We start from the raw sequence: 18,687 nt of genomic DNA on the forward strand, positions 1-18,687 counted from the left end.
TTTCTGTCGTAGGCTGCAGTACCCATTACGAATTTCAAATATTAAATTTGAAACAATTCTGGTGAAAAATGTCCCCAAAATCATTAAAATACCGAATATCAGGAGGTACCGTTATATGTAGTATCCATTACGAACTTTAAATACCAAAGTTAAAACAATTCCGGTGAATAAATTCGCTAAAATCATCAAAATACCGAAAATCGAGAGGTACTGTTATATGGGGCTCTACGAAGACGTGGAACTGCAAAGACAATTTACTGTCTTAGGTTGTAGTATCCATTACGAACTTTAAATACCAAATTTGAAATAATTCCGGTGAAGAAATTCGCTAAAATCATCAAAATACCGAATATCGGGAGGTACAGTAATATGGGGGCTATACGAAGGCTGTAGTATCCATTACGAACTTCAAAAACCAAATTTGAAACTATTTTGGTGAAAAATGCCGCTAAAATCATCAAAATACCGAATATCGGGACGAACAGTTATATGGGGGCTATAACAAAACGTGAACATACATGTCCCATTTTCAATACCAAAAGTCCTGCAGACATAACATACATTTGAGCAAAATTTTATCTATCTGCTTCAATTCGTTCGGAAGCTAGAGTGATTTCCACAGACGGATAGACGGACGGACATCGCTAAATCGACATAGAATTTTATGCTGATCAAGAACATATATACTTTGTCGGGTCCAAAATGTGTATTTCGAGGTTTTACAAACGGAATGACAAATTTAATGTACCCTCCATACTATGGTGGAGGGTATAATAAAGAAAAGAGAAGGAAATGAATAGCGGATAGCAAAAATCTGAATAAAGAGTAAAGAAGTTAGTAGGTTTGCATCCACGGTGTATTCAGCGTGCCGTCCTTAGCCATTTTAGTCGTCTGGCTAACTGAAGAATGGCCGCTGGATCGATGTCGGAGAGGGAGGACAAGTCTGGCAGAATTTACTTACCCAATAGCCTCTTTCTTTCTCCGAAAAAAGTTGGACAGCGGCAGAGTAAGTGCTCCACCGTCCCGGTTTCCTCCTCGTCCTGACAAAGCCTGCAGTATTCAGTGTTGTCGCCCCCGCCACCTGGAAGTCATTGCCCTTATGATACAGTGACCTGTGATTAAACCTACCACGAGCTTTAGGCCAAATTTCGTTATGAAGATGAGCGACCTTGATCTCCGTTCTGAAATCACCGGCCATATTGTCTTTGAGGCATTACATCCCCTTCCAATTAACGCTAATGTTGAAGGTGGCGTCATGTCGCAAGTTTATTTTATTAATTATCTAGCAGTAAGTCATTCTGTTTATGTTTTAAGATATGTTTCAATAAAAAATGGCTCTAGCCAAAAAACCTTCCAATTAACAAGTTCTGTTTAAATCTTCCAATGTAATGGTTGTTTAGTACTTGAAAGAAGTGACATAAGAGTCTATCCCTGTTGGGTAAATGGATATCTAGTGGTTCGAAGCTTTGCCTAGGTGATATGTAGTTACTGACCATAGCCCGGCCTCTTAGGTTCTCCACATACTTAAGAAAAGCAGACTTGACAACTAAGCCAAGGAGGCTATAAAGAGAGGAATTATGTTACTATGAATTACGAATTGTGTCTTAAAGAAGTTTTAAAAGCCAGCAGCGCTTATTTTCTTGCTTCGCAAATGCCAAATTTTTAAGAAATGTCAGACCCACTCGGGAATTTTTACGTCGTTGCTTTTTATAATTTGGCTTCAACGAAGCAAGGAATTTGTTGTCTGTTTCACCCTTAACTCATGTAAGTATTTTTGAGACCTAACAATGCACTGAGAACATGTTATTACTCTTTGAGAAAACAAGGTGGAGAGACAGACCCATTATGTTGTGTATCACGATAATTCGATTAATTTATCGATAATTCGATACATCTTACCCCTTTTGGGAAAAGTTATTCGCCGAATATACAGAAGATACACCATCAGATATTAAAGTTTGTAAAATTCATCAAAATTGCAATAAAAACAATAAACAAAACAACTTTCTGCTGCGCGTTCATATCGTCGCAGTGATTGCAATACAGTAAACAAATAAAAAACCGGCAAAATTTACTCCCACAGACGTTTTCGCAGATTATTGATTATGACGCTGGTGGGGTTGGCGGCCAGAAAACTCTCCATTAAAAAGAGGTAAGCTATTTCAAAACATGTGTTAAAAATCTACTGAATGTTTCTTCGTTGCAGAAATGCCAAGCTAGCGGCAGCTTTTCCAAATGGTGTACGCTGTCAGAAGTGTTTGGAATTTGGCCATTGGTCCTATGAGTGCAAGGAGAAGCGTAAATATGTACATCGCACATCACGGACGAAGCAATTGAAAAAGAAATTGCATGAAAAGACGACAGAGATCCAGGCCAATGGTGTAGTCTCAACAACGGAAGTAACCGTCACGAAAAAGAAAGATAAACAAAAACGGCGTAAATCTTCTTCAAGTTCATCCAGTGATTCGTCCTCTAGTTCGGACAGTGAATCTGATTCTTCGTCAGATGATGAAGATGGCACTGGCTCATCAAGTTCAGGCTCATCCAGCGATTCCAGTTCTTCATCGGACAGTGAATCTGATAGTTCAAGTGACACTGGTGCATCGGGTAGTTCCAGTTCGGATAGTTCATCAAGCAGTTCAGAGGATGAAGACGATGAGACAGCGCCACCAAAGAATAAAAAATCTAAACATTCATCTGACAGTTCTTCTGAGGCATCAGACGCTGATGCTGCTGATCTTTAGGGAAATCTGCTCGAGAGAGAAGAAGGACTAGAAAGGATGAATTTAGATTGGTAATGATGAGTATACATAGTTTAGAGAACAAGGGGAGCTTGGTAACAATGGAAACTATTCCAGAAACAAATATTTGTCGAAGTAAAAATGGAATCTATACGATTTTTAATGGATCCCACATACCAACCAACAAGCTCTCTTTGCAATTTAGAAGCTTTAGTAGTTTAGGTTATTTTGTAAACATTATTCTTTATCAATTAGATTTTCTTTTAACAAAAAACAAAAAAATGAAAATGTCTAGATATGAGAAGTAATATTTTCATCATCACAAATATTAATTTAAGACCTCCACACAAAACCTCAAATCCAATAGTAACCATATTCAATGAAATAATTAGGGAATTAAGAAATAAAACATATATTTGTACATGCAACCATGAAAGCACATGAAAATAGTACCTTATACATAGAATCAATAAATCAATCAATCGGTTTCGCGGCCCGCAATTCCACACACTCTCCCGGTTCTAATTTTTATTTTAAAGAGAAATGGCAAAACATTGGGACAGTTTTGAATTAAGTTTTCAAACTAAGAACAAATTGAAAAATTACTAAAATACTAATTTAATTTATTATGTACTGGAATTCTGTTGTTATTTTATAGGATTATGTATGAATTTAGTCTATATGAACTTGTATTTAGAATTACTATATGAATTATTGTTAAATTATCCTCAATTTTAGAAACATCTATCACACCACACCACAATATGCAAAAACCAAATTTCTTATTTGGCATTTTGTTATATTCTAATTTAATAAAATGTATTTTAATTAAATAAATTTCGGCTTGTATTTATTAAGTATTTAAAAAGGGGTTATATCTACTTGTAATACAAAACGTTGACATGTTTATGATCGCTTACTTTAAGTTGTATTTTTTAATGGAAAATGTCAGTCATTGAAAGTGATAATATTTTCAGTGGAAGTAATAATATGTGATCATAATACCCTACACCACATATTGGTAAGGATATTGTGTCTTTGTTCATTTATTTGTAACATGGAGAAGGAAGCAAGATAGACCCATAGTTACCTTTGACGATCTTTATAGAATCACTTTCTGAGTCGATTTATGCATGTCAGTCCGTCCATCTGTCTATGTATTTCTGTAAACAAAATGTAGGTCGCATTTATTATCCGATTGAGATGAAATTTTCCAAACAATATTTGTTTGGCCCAAGGACGAACGCTATTGAAATTGCTAATAATCGGTTCAAAATTAGATATAGATCCCATACATATATCTTCAACCGATTTCGGGTTAATTGTGCATCAAATGGTCAATATTAGCCCAAATGACCTGCATTTTAGTATATTCGATCGAATTCAGTCTAGAAGCAAGTACATAAAATTTGTTTCGGATATAGCTATAGCTCTAATATAAATGTTTCATCCGATTTTAAGTCCCTTACATCCATAACATGCACTTCACAACATTTATATTTGCTACCAGATATCTTATATACCTCGGAAATGCCTTTGCAAATTTTATCGAGATCGGCTCGGTTTTGGATATACCTCTCATACATATCCTTCATCCGATTTCAGGTTTAGGTTTAGAATTAATAAATATAAATTCTTTGTTACGGAAGCTCTACTAAATATGCATGGTGGTGTAGGGTATCATATAGTCGGCCCCGCCCTATTTTTGACTTTTCCTTACTGGTATATTATATATAAGCCGAGAAAGTAAAAAAAAAAAATAAAATCATATGGTATATCATAGCCCTACCTTCATTTTGTTGCAAAAAAAGCAACTACAAATATTCAAAACATTTTATTCGCCGGAATGATTGTTATTGAAACAATGCCACATAAGATATTGATTGATTCTTGAAACAGCCACATCAAGGAAATTATGGACGAAGGTATTACCCAGTCAAAAATCGCATCAGTCAAAAAGGGGTTAAATTTTGACACCAGTAACTACTTACAAAATAGCTTCTTACCTTAACATGGATATGTCAAAGAATGTGAGTACGAGTCCATTTCAGTCTTAACCAGTAAGGAAAGTTCAAAAGTCGGGCGGGGCCGACTATATGATACCCTACACCACTATGCATATTTAGTAGAGCTCTCGTAAAAAGGTTTATACAGGGCATTTCAGAGCTCTATGAGATATTTGGTACAAAATCAAAATCTATCTAATTCTATCGTGCATTTTACGAACTATAGCTATCTCTGAACCGGGTTTCTCCAAATTTTACGTATTAGCTTCTAGACTGGTGATTTGGGCTGATATTGACCATTTAGTGCACATTTAACCCGAAATCGGATGAAGATATATATGAGAGCTATATCCAAATCTGAACCGATTTCGATAAAATTTAAAACAGCTATTCCTATGCTCCATCTAATACCTGGTACCAAATATCACGGTTGTAGAGTGAATATTACGAATATATGGGACTAAAACTCTAAATCGGATGAAACATATATATGGTTGCTATATCTATATCTGAACCGATTTTCACTAAATTTGATATACTTTCTTCTAGGCTGAATTTGGTCCGATGTACTAAAATTCAGTCCATTTGGACTTATATTGGCCATTTGGTGCACAATTAACGCGAAATCGGATGAAGATATATATGGGAGCTATATCCAAATCTGAACCGATTTCGATAAAATTACAAACAGCTATTTCTGGGCTGTATCTTATATCTGGTACCAAATATCATTCTTGTGGAGTGCATATTACGAATGTGAGAGGCTTAAACACCAAATCGGATGAAAGATATATATGGGAGCTATAGCTATATCTGAACCGATTTTCACTGAATTTGATATACTTGCTTCTAGGCCGAACTCGGTTGGGTGTGCCAAAATTCAGGTAATTTGGACTGATAGTGGACATTTGGTGCACATTTAACCCGAAATCGGATGAAGATATATATGGGAGCTATAGCTGTTTCTGAACCGATTTTCTTCAAATTTGTTGTATTTGCTTTAAGGCTAATCTTGGTCACATTTGCCAAAATTCGGGCCATTTGGGCTGATATTGGCCATTTGGTGGTCAATTAACCCGAAATCGGATGAAGATATATATGGGAGCTATATCCAAATCTGAACCGATTTCGATAAAATTTAAAACAGCTATTTTTGTGCTCCATCTAATACCTGGTACCAAATATCACGGTTGTGGAGTGCATAGTAGGAATGTGAGGGACTTAAAAATCAAATCGGATGAAAGATATATATGGGAGCTATAGCTATATCTGAACCGATTTCCTCCAAATTTGATATACTTGCTTCTAGGCCGAACTCGGTTGGGTGTGCCAAAATTCAGGTAATTTGGACTGATAGTGGATATTTGGTGCACATTTAACCCGAAATCGGATGAAGATATATATGGGAGCTATATCTAAATTTGATCCGATTCTCACCAATTTCAATAGGGTTCGTCCTTGGGCCAAAAAAATATTGTTTGGAAAATTTCATCTCAATCGGATAATAAATGCGACCTGCATTTTGTTCACAAGAATACATGGACAGACGGACGGACGGACGGACAGACGGACTGACATGCATAAATCGACTCAGAAAGTGATTCTATGAAGGTTCTCAAAAGTAACTATGGGTCTATCTCGTTTCCTTCTCCATGTTACAAACAAATGCACAAAGACATAATACCCTTACCACTATGTGGTGTAGGGTATAAAAACATGATATAATTACTTAAAATCGTTTTCTTGGACTGACACAAGACCGGTTGGTGAAGTATATTCAAGAAAATTACATTCGTGCTAAGAAAAAATAAAGATTTTGTCAGTGCTCCAGACACGTATACAGGGTGAGATGAAAAAATTGCAACAAAGTCAAACGCCATAGATTTTACATTTTTTTCATTCTATTGAATGAAAGCAAAAAATGTCGGATATAGCATTAAATTTTAGAATAACTTTAAGATTTGTTCGAATTGGTCACCTTTGACACTAATTATGACCTTCAAACGACCAATGAAACCACACGTCACACGCTGCCCGAATGTTGCTCTGCGTTATTTTGGACCATTCCCGGAGAAGCGCTTGCTTGATGTGATCGACACTTTGATCGACATTTTTTAGTGCCAACCTTGCTTTCCAAAATTTCCAGACACAATAGTACATCGGATTGGTATTCGGAGATTTTGGTGGCCATTGTGCGCTGAAAATGAAGCGAGGAACCTCTATTTGTAACCATGCTTGGGTGGCGAGTGCTGAGTGCGGTGGTGCTGAGTCCTGTTGGAATGTCCAAGGTCTGCGGCCAAAATGTTTGCGTGCCCAAGACTTTTATACACCCTCCAGAATATTTTGGTGATAATATTTGGCATTTATTCTGATGCCACGGTCGATTAATGCGAGCGGAGAGCGACCATCGTCTGTTATGGCGGCCCATACCATCACCATGGCCGGCGCTTGAATTCTGGTAGCCAATCGAAAGTGTACATTTTCAGCTGACCTCTTTGGCAAGTAAACACTATAATTTTGTTTGTTTACAAACTGCAGGACAACGAGTGTTTTCTCATCGGAGAAAACCAAATTCGGCAGTTCACCACTTTCGGCCAAGCGAAACAACTCTTTACCTCTTTTCAGTCTATTTCTTTTCTGTTGCGGTGTAAGTTCTTGCACTTCATGGAATTTCAATTGCTTTACCCCGGGGCTCATTTTTCACGAGCCATTTTTCTGCCACTGTGACGCGGGTTTCGATCAAGTCGCTTCTTTACTTTTCGAACCATTTCTGCTGATGTTGCTGTTTTCTTCTGTCCACTTCCTTGACGTCGGGCTACGCTACCAGTATTACCGTGACGAGCGATGGTACAAGACACAAAAGATTTATTCACATTTAAATGCAGGAGTGCTCTAACGATAGCCACATGTGATTTTTCAGCCAAATATATAGAAATCACATTATTACGCTAGAATCCCATCACGAATAACTTATTTTCTGGAAAATTCTCACCAAAATGCTTTTGTACGCTTGTAAACAATATAATGAGCTGTCACTGGAATAATTTTAACAGCTGTCGGACGAGTGGTTTAGAAATGACAGCAGCCTGAATTTGGTTACAATTTTTTCATCTCACTCTGTATTCGCTCTTTTGATGATTCACCGGAATTGTTTCAAATTTTGTATTTGAAGTTTATTACGGTACTTCCCCATATTCGGTATTTTGATGATATTAGCGACTATGGTACAATAAGGAGGTAGAACAGCTCAGCAAAACTACAGAAATGCAGCCCTGAGTCTGAGTATGTTATTAACCGGAATTATCTATAATTTCGTATTTGAAGTTCGGAATCGGTACTACAGCCTATAAAAAAATTGCAGGTGCACAAATTTCCCCCTATATAACGGTTTTTATTTAAGCTATATTTTTCGATGGAATGTTTTTATACCCTCCACCATTTTATGCAGGGTATATTAACTTGGTCATTCCGCTTGTAACTCCTCGAAATATCCATAATAGACCCTACAAAGTATATATATTCTGGATCAGCGTAAAATTCTAAGACGATCTAGCGATGTCCGTCTGTCTGTCCGTCTGCCTGCCTGTGCGTCTGTTATAATCACGCTATCTTTCAAACGAATTGACATAATTTTTTTGTATACATGCATAGTTTACCAGTAGGCAGGTTAAGTTTATAAATGAACCATGTCGGTCCACGTTTTCGTATAGCCCCCATTTTCATGATTTTAGCGACGTTATTTTCCGGAATTATTTCAAATTTCGTATTTGAAGTTCGTAATAGATACTACAGCCTATGACAAAAATTTTTGTATGCAGGTCCAAGTCTTCGTATAGCCTCCTTATAACGGTACCTTCCGATATTTGGTATTTTGATGATTTCAGCAAAAATATTCACCGGAATCGTTTTAAATTTCGCACTGAAGATCCTAATAGGTACTACAACCTATGGCAAAAAATGTTGTATGCATGTCCAGATCTTCGTATAGCCCTCATATAAGGGTATCTACCGATATTCGATATTTTCATGATTTTAGCGATATTATTTATCGCAATTATTTCATATTTCGTATTTAAAGTTAGTAATGGGTATTACAGTCTGTAACCAAAAATTTTGTATGCAGGTCTACGACTTTGTATAGCCCCATATAACGGTACCTCCCGATAGTCGGTATTTTAACGATTTCAGCAACTTTATTCACCGGAATCGTTCCAAATATCGAATTGAAAGATCTTAATGGGTACTACAACTTATGGCAAAAAAAAATCGTATGCAGGTCTACGTCTTCGTATAGTCCCATATAACGGTTTTCATTTAGGTGGTAGTTTTCGATTTTTTTTTTACATTTTTCAAGTTTCTTCGAAATTAAAAGTTCGGCCCTGCAGAACATTTTGGAGGTTATTAAAAGTTCAGACCGGCCGAAGTCCAGTCGGTTTAAAATGACTGGTCTAAACGGGATATTACTTTTCAAAATGGCAAAAGTTATAAAAATGGAAAATTCGTCTACGGAAAAAGTTGAAAAAGTTTAAGATTTTAGGAGATAAAGAAAAGTGTAATTTTAATTATTGTTCGTTCTTATTTTCGAAATACAAAAAAGGATCTGGGTACATAGCTTTTGACAATGAGATGTTGTCAAAGGTAAAATTTTGAAGAAAACAAGTTGCAAGTAATTGATAATTCTTAATTTATTTATTTATTTATTGCCAGCAATTGCTGTTATACGGTACCTTGGTAAAAGCAATGCCGTTGTAATATTTATAGATTTTCATTTAGGTTTCTTAATTTTTTTTGGGAATTTCAAAAAATCAATTTATAAACATTTTAAAATTGTTGCCACTTTGTACTTTATGTTTTCACTTTTGATAAATTTATATGTGCCTGTTTCTGAATTGAGTGTGTGTGATGAGGTTTTCCACTATCATTAATTAATGTATTTTTTGTCTTTTCTCAATTTTCAATGCCGGTACACGCTTAAGGGTCAATACAAGGGTATCACAATACTCCAGATCTTCGAACTTGAAGTCCGTTGAAAATTTAAAATTTCTCAACAATTTCGCCAGTGTTATCTTCGTCGACATCAGACCATATTTTCGGCCTGCGAAAAATAAAAAAGCAAAATATGAGTCCTTAAAAATTTTAATTTGCCACTTAATATTGCCTTACCTATACAACTTCGAACACCTTTTGTAAATGGTATGAATGCAAACGGATGTTTGTCTTCAATGTTGCTGGGTAGAAAATGATCCGGATTAAACTTATCAGCATAGGGGCCCCAAATATCTTTTCGCCGGTGCAGGGCAAACATATTGATGACACATTGCACACCAGCCGGCAAAACGAGGCCATTGGACAGCTGTAAATCTTGGGTATTTTCACGAGCCACTAAAGGTCCCGGTGCCATTAGACGCATCGTTTCATTGACAATCAAATCAAGGTAGGCCATGTCTTGAATGTTGGCATAGGTCACATCGAAAGCCCCGCCTTCCGGAAACATGGCCAATAGCTCCTCGTATGCTCTTTCTTGGTATTCGGGAAACATTGCTAGTAACATGAGTCCATATCCAATGGTATTGGTGGTTGTTTCCAAGGCCTAGACGAAAATATGAAAACAATGAAATAAGAGTTGAAGAACTGGAATATGAATGTGTGAAATTTAATAATTACCCCAACAACCATGGTATTCGATTCATCTTCCACTTCTTGCATTGAAAAAATATCCTTTCTCAAAAGTTCAACGGCTTGATCGATGAAGATCTTGCTTCCACTGTTGGCTTTGTCTAATTTCTTTTTTATAAGCTGAAATATTAATGATATATTATTTTATTGAGCATCTGTGTATGTAATTGATCTTTAACTTTAGTACGAAGTTAATGTTTAGTAAGAAGGTACGTGCATAGAGAGGGGTAAAAAATACAAAAATATTCCATCATGTATCTCCTATTTTTGGGGGTTTTGGAATTTTGGTGGAAGCAATAAAATTGGCATCATTTCTATAAACTCCATTATAGTATTAAGGGTATATTAAGTTTGTCATTCCGTTTGTAAAACCTCGAAGTATAACCTTTTGGGTCTAAAGGTTATACAGGGTGAAATGAAAAATGGCTGTCGTTAGAGCACTCCTCCTTAACCTGTAAGTCACAGTCCATAGGTTTTTAAAAGTTTGCTAGAAGCAATACAATTGCAATCAGTTTTCTACCCTCCACCTTTAAGTTTTCATTTCGTTTGTAATATCTCGAAGTATACATTTTAGACCACAAAAGGGTATATATTTTTGATCAGCATATAGAATATTATCGCGATTTTGCCCGTCTGTCAGGGGATATCGCTCTGGCTGGGGATATCGCTCTGTCTGGGGAAATCACTCTAGCTTCCGAACCAAATAAAGTAGGTTGATACAATTTTACTCAGATGTGTTTTAGGTCAGCAGGGCTTTTGGTATTGCAAATGGACTATATTGAACCACGTTTTGGTAAAGGGTTCATATAACTCTACCAACAGATTGATGTTTTTTTGGGTGTCTTAGTCACATTTTTAAACCGATGTAGCTGTAAATTGGTAGTATGTGTTGTCAGGATGTAAAAAACATGATTGCAAAGAACTTTACAAATAGGTCCATGATTTGGTATAGACCCCTTACAACTTTGCCTCCAGATATTCGGTATTTTGATAATTTGTGTTTCAAATTTGGAATTTGAAGTCCCCAATGGGTACTACATCCTACGACAGAAAATTTCTCATATAGGCCAACGTCTTCGTATAGCCCCCCTATATTCCGAATTTTGATGATTTTAGCGACATCATTCACCGGAATTGTTTCAAATTTCGTATTTGAGGTTCCTAATGGGTACTGCAACCTATGACAAAAAAATACTTATACAGGCCCACGTCTTCATATAACGGTACCTCCCCATATTCGGTATTTTAATCGGAATTGTTTCAAATTTCGTATTTGAAGTTCCTAATAGGTGCTACAGGCTGTGACAGAAAATTTCCAATGCAGGTCCAGGTCTTCGTTAAGCCCCCATATAAAGGTACCTCCCCATATTCGGCATTTTAATGATGTTAGCGACATTATTCACCGGAATTCTTTCAAATTCGAAATTTGGAGTTCGCAGTGGGCACTGCTTCCTATACAGAAAATTGTCCATACAAAATTCAAACCTTCGTGTAGCCTCCATATTACGTTACCTTCCAATATTCGGTATTTTCATGATTTTAGCTACACTTTTCAACTACAAACCTGGTGTTTGGAGTTTGTAATAGGCACCTCCCCCTTTGGCATATAATTAAAGTTCCACGTTTTTATATGGCTCCATATAACCGTAACACTTTATATTAGATTTTTTTCTTTACATTTTGCAAGTTCCTTCCATATGTTAAAAGTTCGGGCTGGCCTAGCTATTAGCTAAACTTAGCTACTTTTTATACCCTACACCACATAGTGGTAAGGGTATTATGTCTTTGTGCATTTGTTTGTAACATGGAGAAGGAAGCGAGTTAGACCCATAGTTATTTTTGAGGATCTTCATAGAATCACTTTCTGAGTCGATTTATGCATGTCAATCCATGTGTCCGTCCGTCCGTCGTCTGTCCATGTGTTTTTGTGAACAAAGTGCAGGTCGCATTGATTATCCGATTGAGATGAAAATTTCCAAACAATATTTGTTTGGCTCAAGGACGAACCCTATTGAAATTGATGATAATCGGTAAAAATTTAGATATAGCTCCCATATATATCTTCGTCCGCTTTGCCTTTTATTGTGCACCAAACGTGTAATATTGGCCCGAATAGTATGGAATTACATACAGCCAAATTACTTCTGAAAATAAGTATGCCAAATTTGATCGAAATCGGTTCAGATATAGCCATAGCTCCCATATATTCTGTTCATCCGATTTGTTATATTTGTTACCCACAGCCGTAATATGCATCCCGTAACAACGATATCCAGGAAAATATATCAAAAACAGCTCAGAAATATCTTTGCCAAATTATATCGAGATTGGTTCAGATTTGAATATAGCTCCCATATATATCTTTATCTGATTTCAAATTAATTTTGCACCAAATGGGCAATACTAGCCCGATTTTAAAAGATACAAATGCATCGGCATATTTAGTCCTTTGAATTTTAAATTATAATTATAATCATAGCGTGTATGATGGAATTCTCCCATAAAACTTTTAATTGTTATGTGGAGCTCAACTAAATTAGCAAAGTGGTGTAGGGTATCATAAAATCGGCCCCGCCCGACTTTAGGACTTTCTTTATTAATCCTTCTCGAAGCAATGTTATTTGGTATTAAGGATAAAAATACCCCCGTCAGTAAAAATCGATTCAGAATTGCATACGCCTCCCATATAATAGTTCCCTCTGAAACCAAACTATAACTGCTCTAAAGCCAAATGTTGATAGGTGGTATGATCTATTTCAAATAAAATCTTCTGTTACGGGAGCTCTACTTAATACGCATATTGGTGTAGGGTATCATATATACGGTCGCGCCTGACTTTTGACTTTTCCTTACTGGTTTTTACTCGCTTTTACCTATAAATTACAGCAACAACAGCCTTCATGACATTTCCCACTTACATTTTGAATTATTTTTTCATTATCCTTTCTGTGTGTGTTAAATGGCTCATATATACCATACAGCTTGCGGATCAGATCATGGGCCAACCATGGTGAGAACACCATTTGGATTAAACCTTTGGCCAGACTAAAAAGGGAATGAGAGAAAAATAAGTAAAACATTATTAAGATGCCATTAACATAATCATATTCACTTACACATTGAAATTAGCCTTTAGACGAGCACTGATGGCGCGTTCACTGGCCTCAATACCCATTGTTGTCCCTTAAATGCCAAAAACAAAAAAAAAAATGCCATTTAAATCAATTGTTCGCTAATGCCACTAAATAACACAGTACTTACTCAAACCTGTGGTCAATGTAAACTCCTGCAACACACTTATAACATCCGGACATTCGTCCATTTGTTGAAATTGTTCTAGAAGTTTATTTACCTCTTCATTGAAGACCGGTATAAAACTAAGCAGTATTTTATGTGAAAATGTGGGATTTAGGTGTTTCCGATGAACGCTCCATTCGGGATCTGTAAGTCAATGAAAGTATGTAGCGGAAAGTTCATTAAATGTTAGGTAAATTCACATACTTCCCGAAGACAATAGACCAACTCCAATTGCCTTTTTGAATGGCCTGTAGACTTTGCTTTTATTTATACAATGTGGCGACATTAGAATGTCCCGTATAATATCCGGGTCAGTGACAATAAATAGCGGATAGTGAAGCAACCATGTGAGCGCCACGGAACCATATTTTACGTTGATATCGTTCATTACTTCAAGAGGGTCTGTAAAATGAAAAAAAAAAAAAAATAAGTGTGGAATTGTATTAAAAATTTGAAATTAAAGATGTGTTTTTTTTACCCTCCACCAAATTGAATACTAATAATTCTATAGTATATACCCAAATCAGAGATGGGGAATATCGCAGCGGCTAATTGCTTTGGAGGTCAATATGAGTTATTCCAAGAGTCACTTTAAAATATGTTATGTTTCCTGTTGGGCGACACTAGAGGCGACCTTCCAGTTAGCTAGCGGCCTCGGGTCTATGGTTCTTAACCCGATTTCTTCTGTAGACCATCCAGGTCAAATTTCTCACTCAATGGTGGTGTGTATTAAAAGTTCGGCCAGGCCCAACTTAACGTTTTTTACTTGTTTAGAGTACAGCGTGATAAAAAAAACTACAACAAAATCATACGTAATAATTTTTACATTTTTTGTCGGAAATAGCATCGAATTTTAGAATAAGTTTAGATTTATTCGATTTGGTCACCTTTTTCACGAATTATGGCCTTCAAATGGCCAATGAAACCACACGTCGCACGCTGCCCGAATATTGCTCTGCGGTATTTTTGCCCATTCCCTGCGAAGCGCTTGATCAACACTTTGGTATTTTTTAGTGCCAACCTTGCTTTCCAAAATATTCCAGACACAATAGTCCAACGGATTGGTAACCGAAGATTTTGGTGGCCATTGTGGGCTGGAAATGAAGCGAGGAACCTCATTTTGTAACCATTCTTGGGTGGCGCGTGCTGAGTGCAATGGTGCTGAGTCCTGTTGGAATGTCCAAGGTCTGCGGCCAAATGTTTGAGTGCCCAAGACTTTAATACACACTCCAGAATATTTTCGTGATAATATTTGGCATTTCTTCTGATGCCACGAGCGAAGAACGACCATCGGCTGTTATGGCGGCCAACACCATCACCATGGCCGGCTCTTGAGTTCTGGTGGCCAACCAAAGGTGCACATTTTCAGCTGACCTCTTTGACAAGTAAACACGATTATTTTGTTTGTTAACAAACTGCTGGACTTTTTGGAATTTTAGTGGTTTTATCCCGAGCTGATTTTTCAATATGTGCCGAATGTAATATTGCGATATGTTCAGCTCACGAGTCATTTTTCGGCCACTGCAACGCGGGTTTCGATTAAATCGCTTCTTCACTTTTCAAACTATTTCTGCTGATGTTTTCACTTCCTTGACGTCGGGCTACGCTACCATCACACACACACGCTTGAATTCTATCACGAATAACTTTTTTTCTGGAAAATTCTCACCAAAATGATTTTGTACGCTTGTGAAAAATATAATGAAGTGTCACTGGAATAATTTTAACAGCTGTCGGACGAGTGGCTTAGAAATGACAGCTGTCTGAAGTTGTTTGCAGCTTTTTCATCTCACCTTGTATATTCTTGATCAGCGTAAAATTCAAAATCTATTTAACGATGTCGGTCTGTCCGTGGAAATTACCCTAGCTTCCGAACGAAATGAAGTAGGTTAATAAAATTTTACTGAAATGTATATTATGTCTGCAGAACTTTTGGTATTGACAATGGGCCATGTAGGTCCCCGTTTTGGTATAATGTGTAGTATCTGATACTGAAAATTGTCCGTGCAGATCCACGCCTTCGTATAGCCCCCATATAACGGCCCCCATATAATAATAATAATAATAATAATAATAATAATAATAATAATAATAATAATAATAATAATAATAATAATAATAATAATAATAATAATAATAATAATAATAATAATAATAATAATAATAATAATAATAATAATAATAATAATAATAATAATAATAATATAATAATAATAATAATAATAATAATAATAATAATAATAATAAAATAATAATAATAATAATAATAATAATAATAATAATAATAATAATAATAATAATAATAATAATAATAATAATAATAATAATAATAATAATAATAATAATAATAATAATAATAATAATAATAATAATAATAATAATAATAATAATAATAATAATACTAATAATAATAATAATAATATAATACTAATAATAATAATAATAATAATCATAATAATAATAATATAATAATAATAATAATAATAATAATAATAATAATAATAATAATAATAATATAATAATAATAATAATAATAATAATAATAATAATAATAATAATAATAATAATAATAATAATAATAATAATAATAATATAATAATAATAATAATAATAATAATAATAATAATAATAATAATAATAATAATAATAATAATAATAATAATAATAATAATAATAATAATAATAATAATAATAATACTAATAATAATAATAATAATAATATAATAATAATAATAATAATAATAATAATAATAATAATAATAATAATAATAATAATAATAATAATAATACTAATATAATAATAATAATAATAATAATAATAATAATAATAATACTAATAATAATAATAATAATAATCATAATACTAATAATAATAATAATAATAATAATAATAATACTAATAATAATAATAATAATAATAATAATTAATAATAATAATAATAATAATAATAATAATAATAATAATAATAATAATAATAATAATAATAATAATAATAATAATACTAATAATATCATAATAATAATAATAATAATAATAATAATAATAATAATACTAATAATAATAATAATAATAATAATAATAATAATAATAATAATATAATAATAATAATTGTCTTTTTCAATCAGTTGATTTCTTAAACAGCTGCTTGAAGAAGATGACGAGAATTGTTAAACATTTTTGGGATAACCATGGTAGAAGAATAAAGGTAGATGCATGGACACAACTGCGGAACTGTCAAACATATTTTGGAATTGAAAATGTTGAATGAAAAATTATTTAAATTTGTAAAAATGGTTGAAAACGCGAATTATTATAAACTCAGAATAACGTCGAATAAAAAAAAACATATAAAAATCTACTTATATTTAAAAGAACATTTTAATTTTTTTTGTCATATCAATGTTCCCAAGCGTTGAATCATCTACCTGGTTTCTTCTACCATGTGGATAACCGAAGATACTACCATGGTCAGACGTACGGACGAACACATGCATTTTCGACACAGAACGTTACCTTATAAAAAATGATCAAAAACAGCAATGAGTCCAGCTCGTCTGCTATAGCATGTGCCAAACAAGCACATAACCAGCATCATTTATTTACTAACATTTAAAATCACTTCAAGTTAATTGTCTATTAACATCAATCCCAACACGTTTATTTAATGTCCGAATGACTAACATGCTTTTCTTTTAATTGCAATTAACATTATTTCTTGAGTTTCATAATGTAATTGTGTTTTGCCGCAGTTGCATACAACTGTCTATAATTATAGTGTTAATTATTCTAACTAGCAAATGTCTAAATTAACGTGAAAAAATAAACACACGGGATTCTAATTATGGATTTAGATTCTTTAAAACGATTTAATGGGTTCGAAAATTGTGGTAATTATACGCTACTGTACCACACTGTTTGTTACAAGGTGTTATGTCTTGATTATGTACCAAATGCGTAATAATAGCCCAAACAGTAGTAATTAAGGCTAACAGCAAGTCTGTCATATTTTATGAATATCGGTTTAAAATATATCTCCCATGTATAATACAGGGTGAGATGAACTGAACTGCAACCAATTTCAGACAGCTGTCATTTCTAAGCCACTGGTCCGACAGCAAAAATTGAACCAGTAAAGAAAGTCCTAAAGTCGGGCGGGGCCGACTTTATGATACCCTACAACACTTTGCTAATTTAGTAGAGCTCCATATAACAATTAAAAGTTTTTATGGGAGAATTCCATCATACACGCTATGATTATAATTATTATTTAAAGTTCAAAGGACTAAGGCTGGAAATACATAAAGCGCTTATCTGGCTGGCTTAAGTCATCGTCTGGCTTCTTCGTAGATGAACAAAGGAGGTTTAGGTTGATTTAGTTCGATTTTGGCCTTAGGGTCCTTTGTTCATTTCCGAAGAAGCCAGCCGCTTTATGTATTTCCACCCTAAATATGCCGAAGCATTTGAATCTTTTAAATTCGGACTTGTATTGCGCATTTGGTCCAAAATTAATTTGAAATCAGATAAAGATATATATGGGAGCTATATCCAAATCTGAAATCTGAAAATCGATAAAATTAAGCAAAGATATTTCTGAGTTGTATTTGATATATTTCCCTGAATATCGTTGTTACGGAGTGCATATTACGGCTGTGGGTAACATATACAACATATCGGATGAACAATATATATGGGAGCTATAGCTATATCTGAACCGATCTTCACCAAATTTGACATACTAGCTTCTAGATTCAATTCGGTCGCATGTGCCAAATTCCATCCCATTTGGACAAATATTAGACGTTTGGTGTACAATAAAAAGTAAATCGGACGAAGTTATATATGGGAGCTATATCCAAATCTGAACCGATCTCGATACAATTTGACAAAGGAATTTCTGAGATGAATTCGGTATATTTTCCCGAATATTGTTGTTACAGAGTGCATATTACGGCTGCGGAGGATAAAA

At 34.5% G+C, this 18,687-nt stretch overlaps 2 protein-coding genes across 3 annotated transcripts in view; one reads left to right on the forward strand and one right to left on the reverse strand.

Annotated features, from left to right (window-relative positions):
* Positions 1–1,892: 1,892 nt before the first annotated feature.
* On the forward strand, positions 1,893–3,578 carry LOC101890904 (zinc finger CCHC domain-containing protein 10). The gene is made up of 2 exons (XM_005189826.4): positions 1,893–2,152; positions 2,207–3,578. The coding sequence occupies exons 1-2, from the start codon at positions 2,106–2,108 to the stop codon at positions 2,742–2,744; spliced, it is 585 nt and encodes a 194-aa protein (XP_005189883.1). The 5' UTR covers positions 1,893–2,105; the 3' UTR covers positions 2,745–3,578.
* A 5,836-nt stretch (positions 3,579–9,414) lies between these two features.
* Positions 9,415–18,687, reverse strand: part of LOC101890728 (probable cytochrome P450 313a4) — a 48,708-nt gene continuing 39,435 nt past the window's right edge. For both annotated transcript variants that reach the window (XM_059119422.1, XM_059119421.1), the window contains exons 2-8: positions 13,925–14,122; positions 13,685–13,864; positions 13,540–13,606; positions 13,342–13,468; positions 10,412–10,543; positions 9,911–10,337; positions 9,415–9,842 (exon numbers count right to left, since the gene is read on the reverse strand). In XM_059119422.1, coding sequence (XP_058975405.1) covers positions 9,673–9,842; positions 9,911–10,337; positions 10,412–10,543; positions 13,342–13,468; positions 13,540–13,606; positions 13,685–13,864; positions 13,925–14,122 — 1,301 coding nt within the window. In that variant the 3' untranslated portion in view covers positions 9,415–9,672. The remainder of the gene's footprint in view (positions 9,843–9,910; positions 10,338–10,411; positions 10,544–13,341; positions 13,469–13,539; positions 13,607–13,684; positions 13,865–13,924; positions 14,123–18,687) is intronic.

Source organism: Musca domestica, unplaced genomic scaffold (assembly GCF_030504385.1).
Source record: "Musca domestica strain aabys unplaced genomic scaffold, Musca_domestica.polishedcontigs.V.1.1 146, whole genome shotgun sequence".
NCBI lineage: Eukaryota > Metazoa > Arthropoda > Insecta > Diptera > Muscidae > Musca > Musca domestica.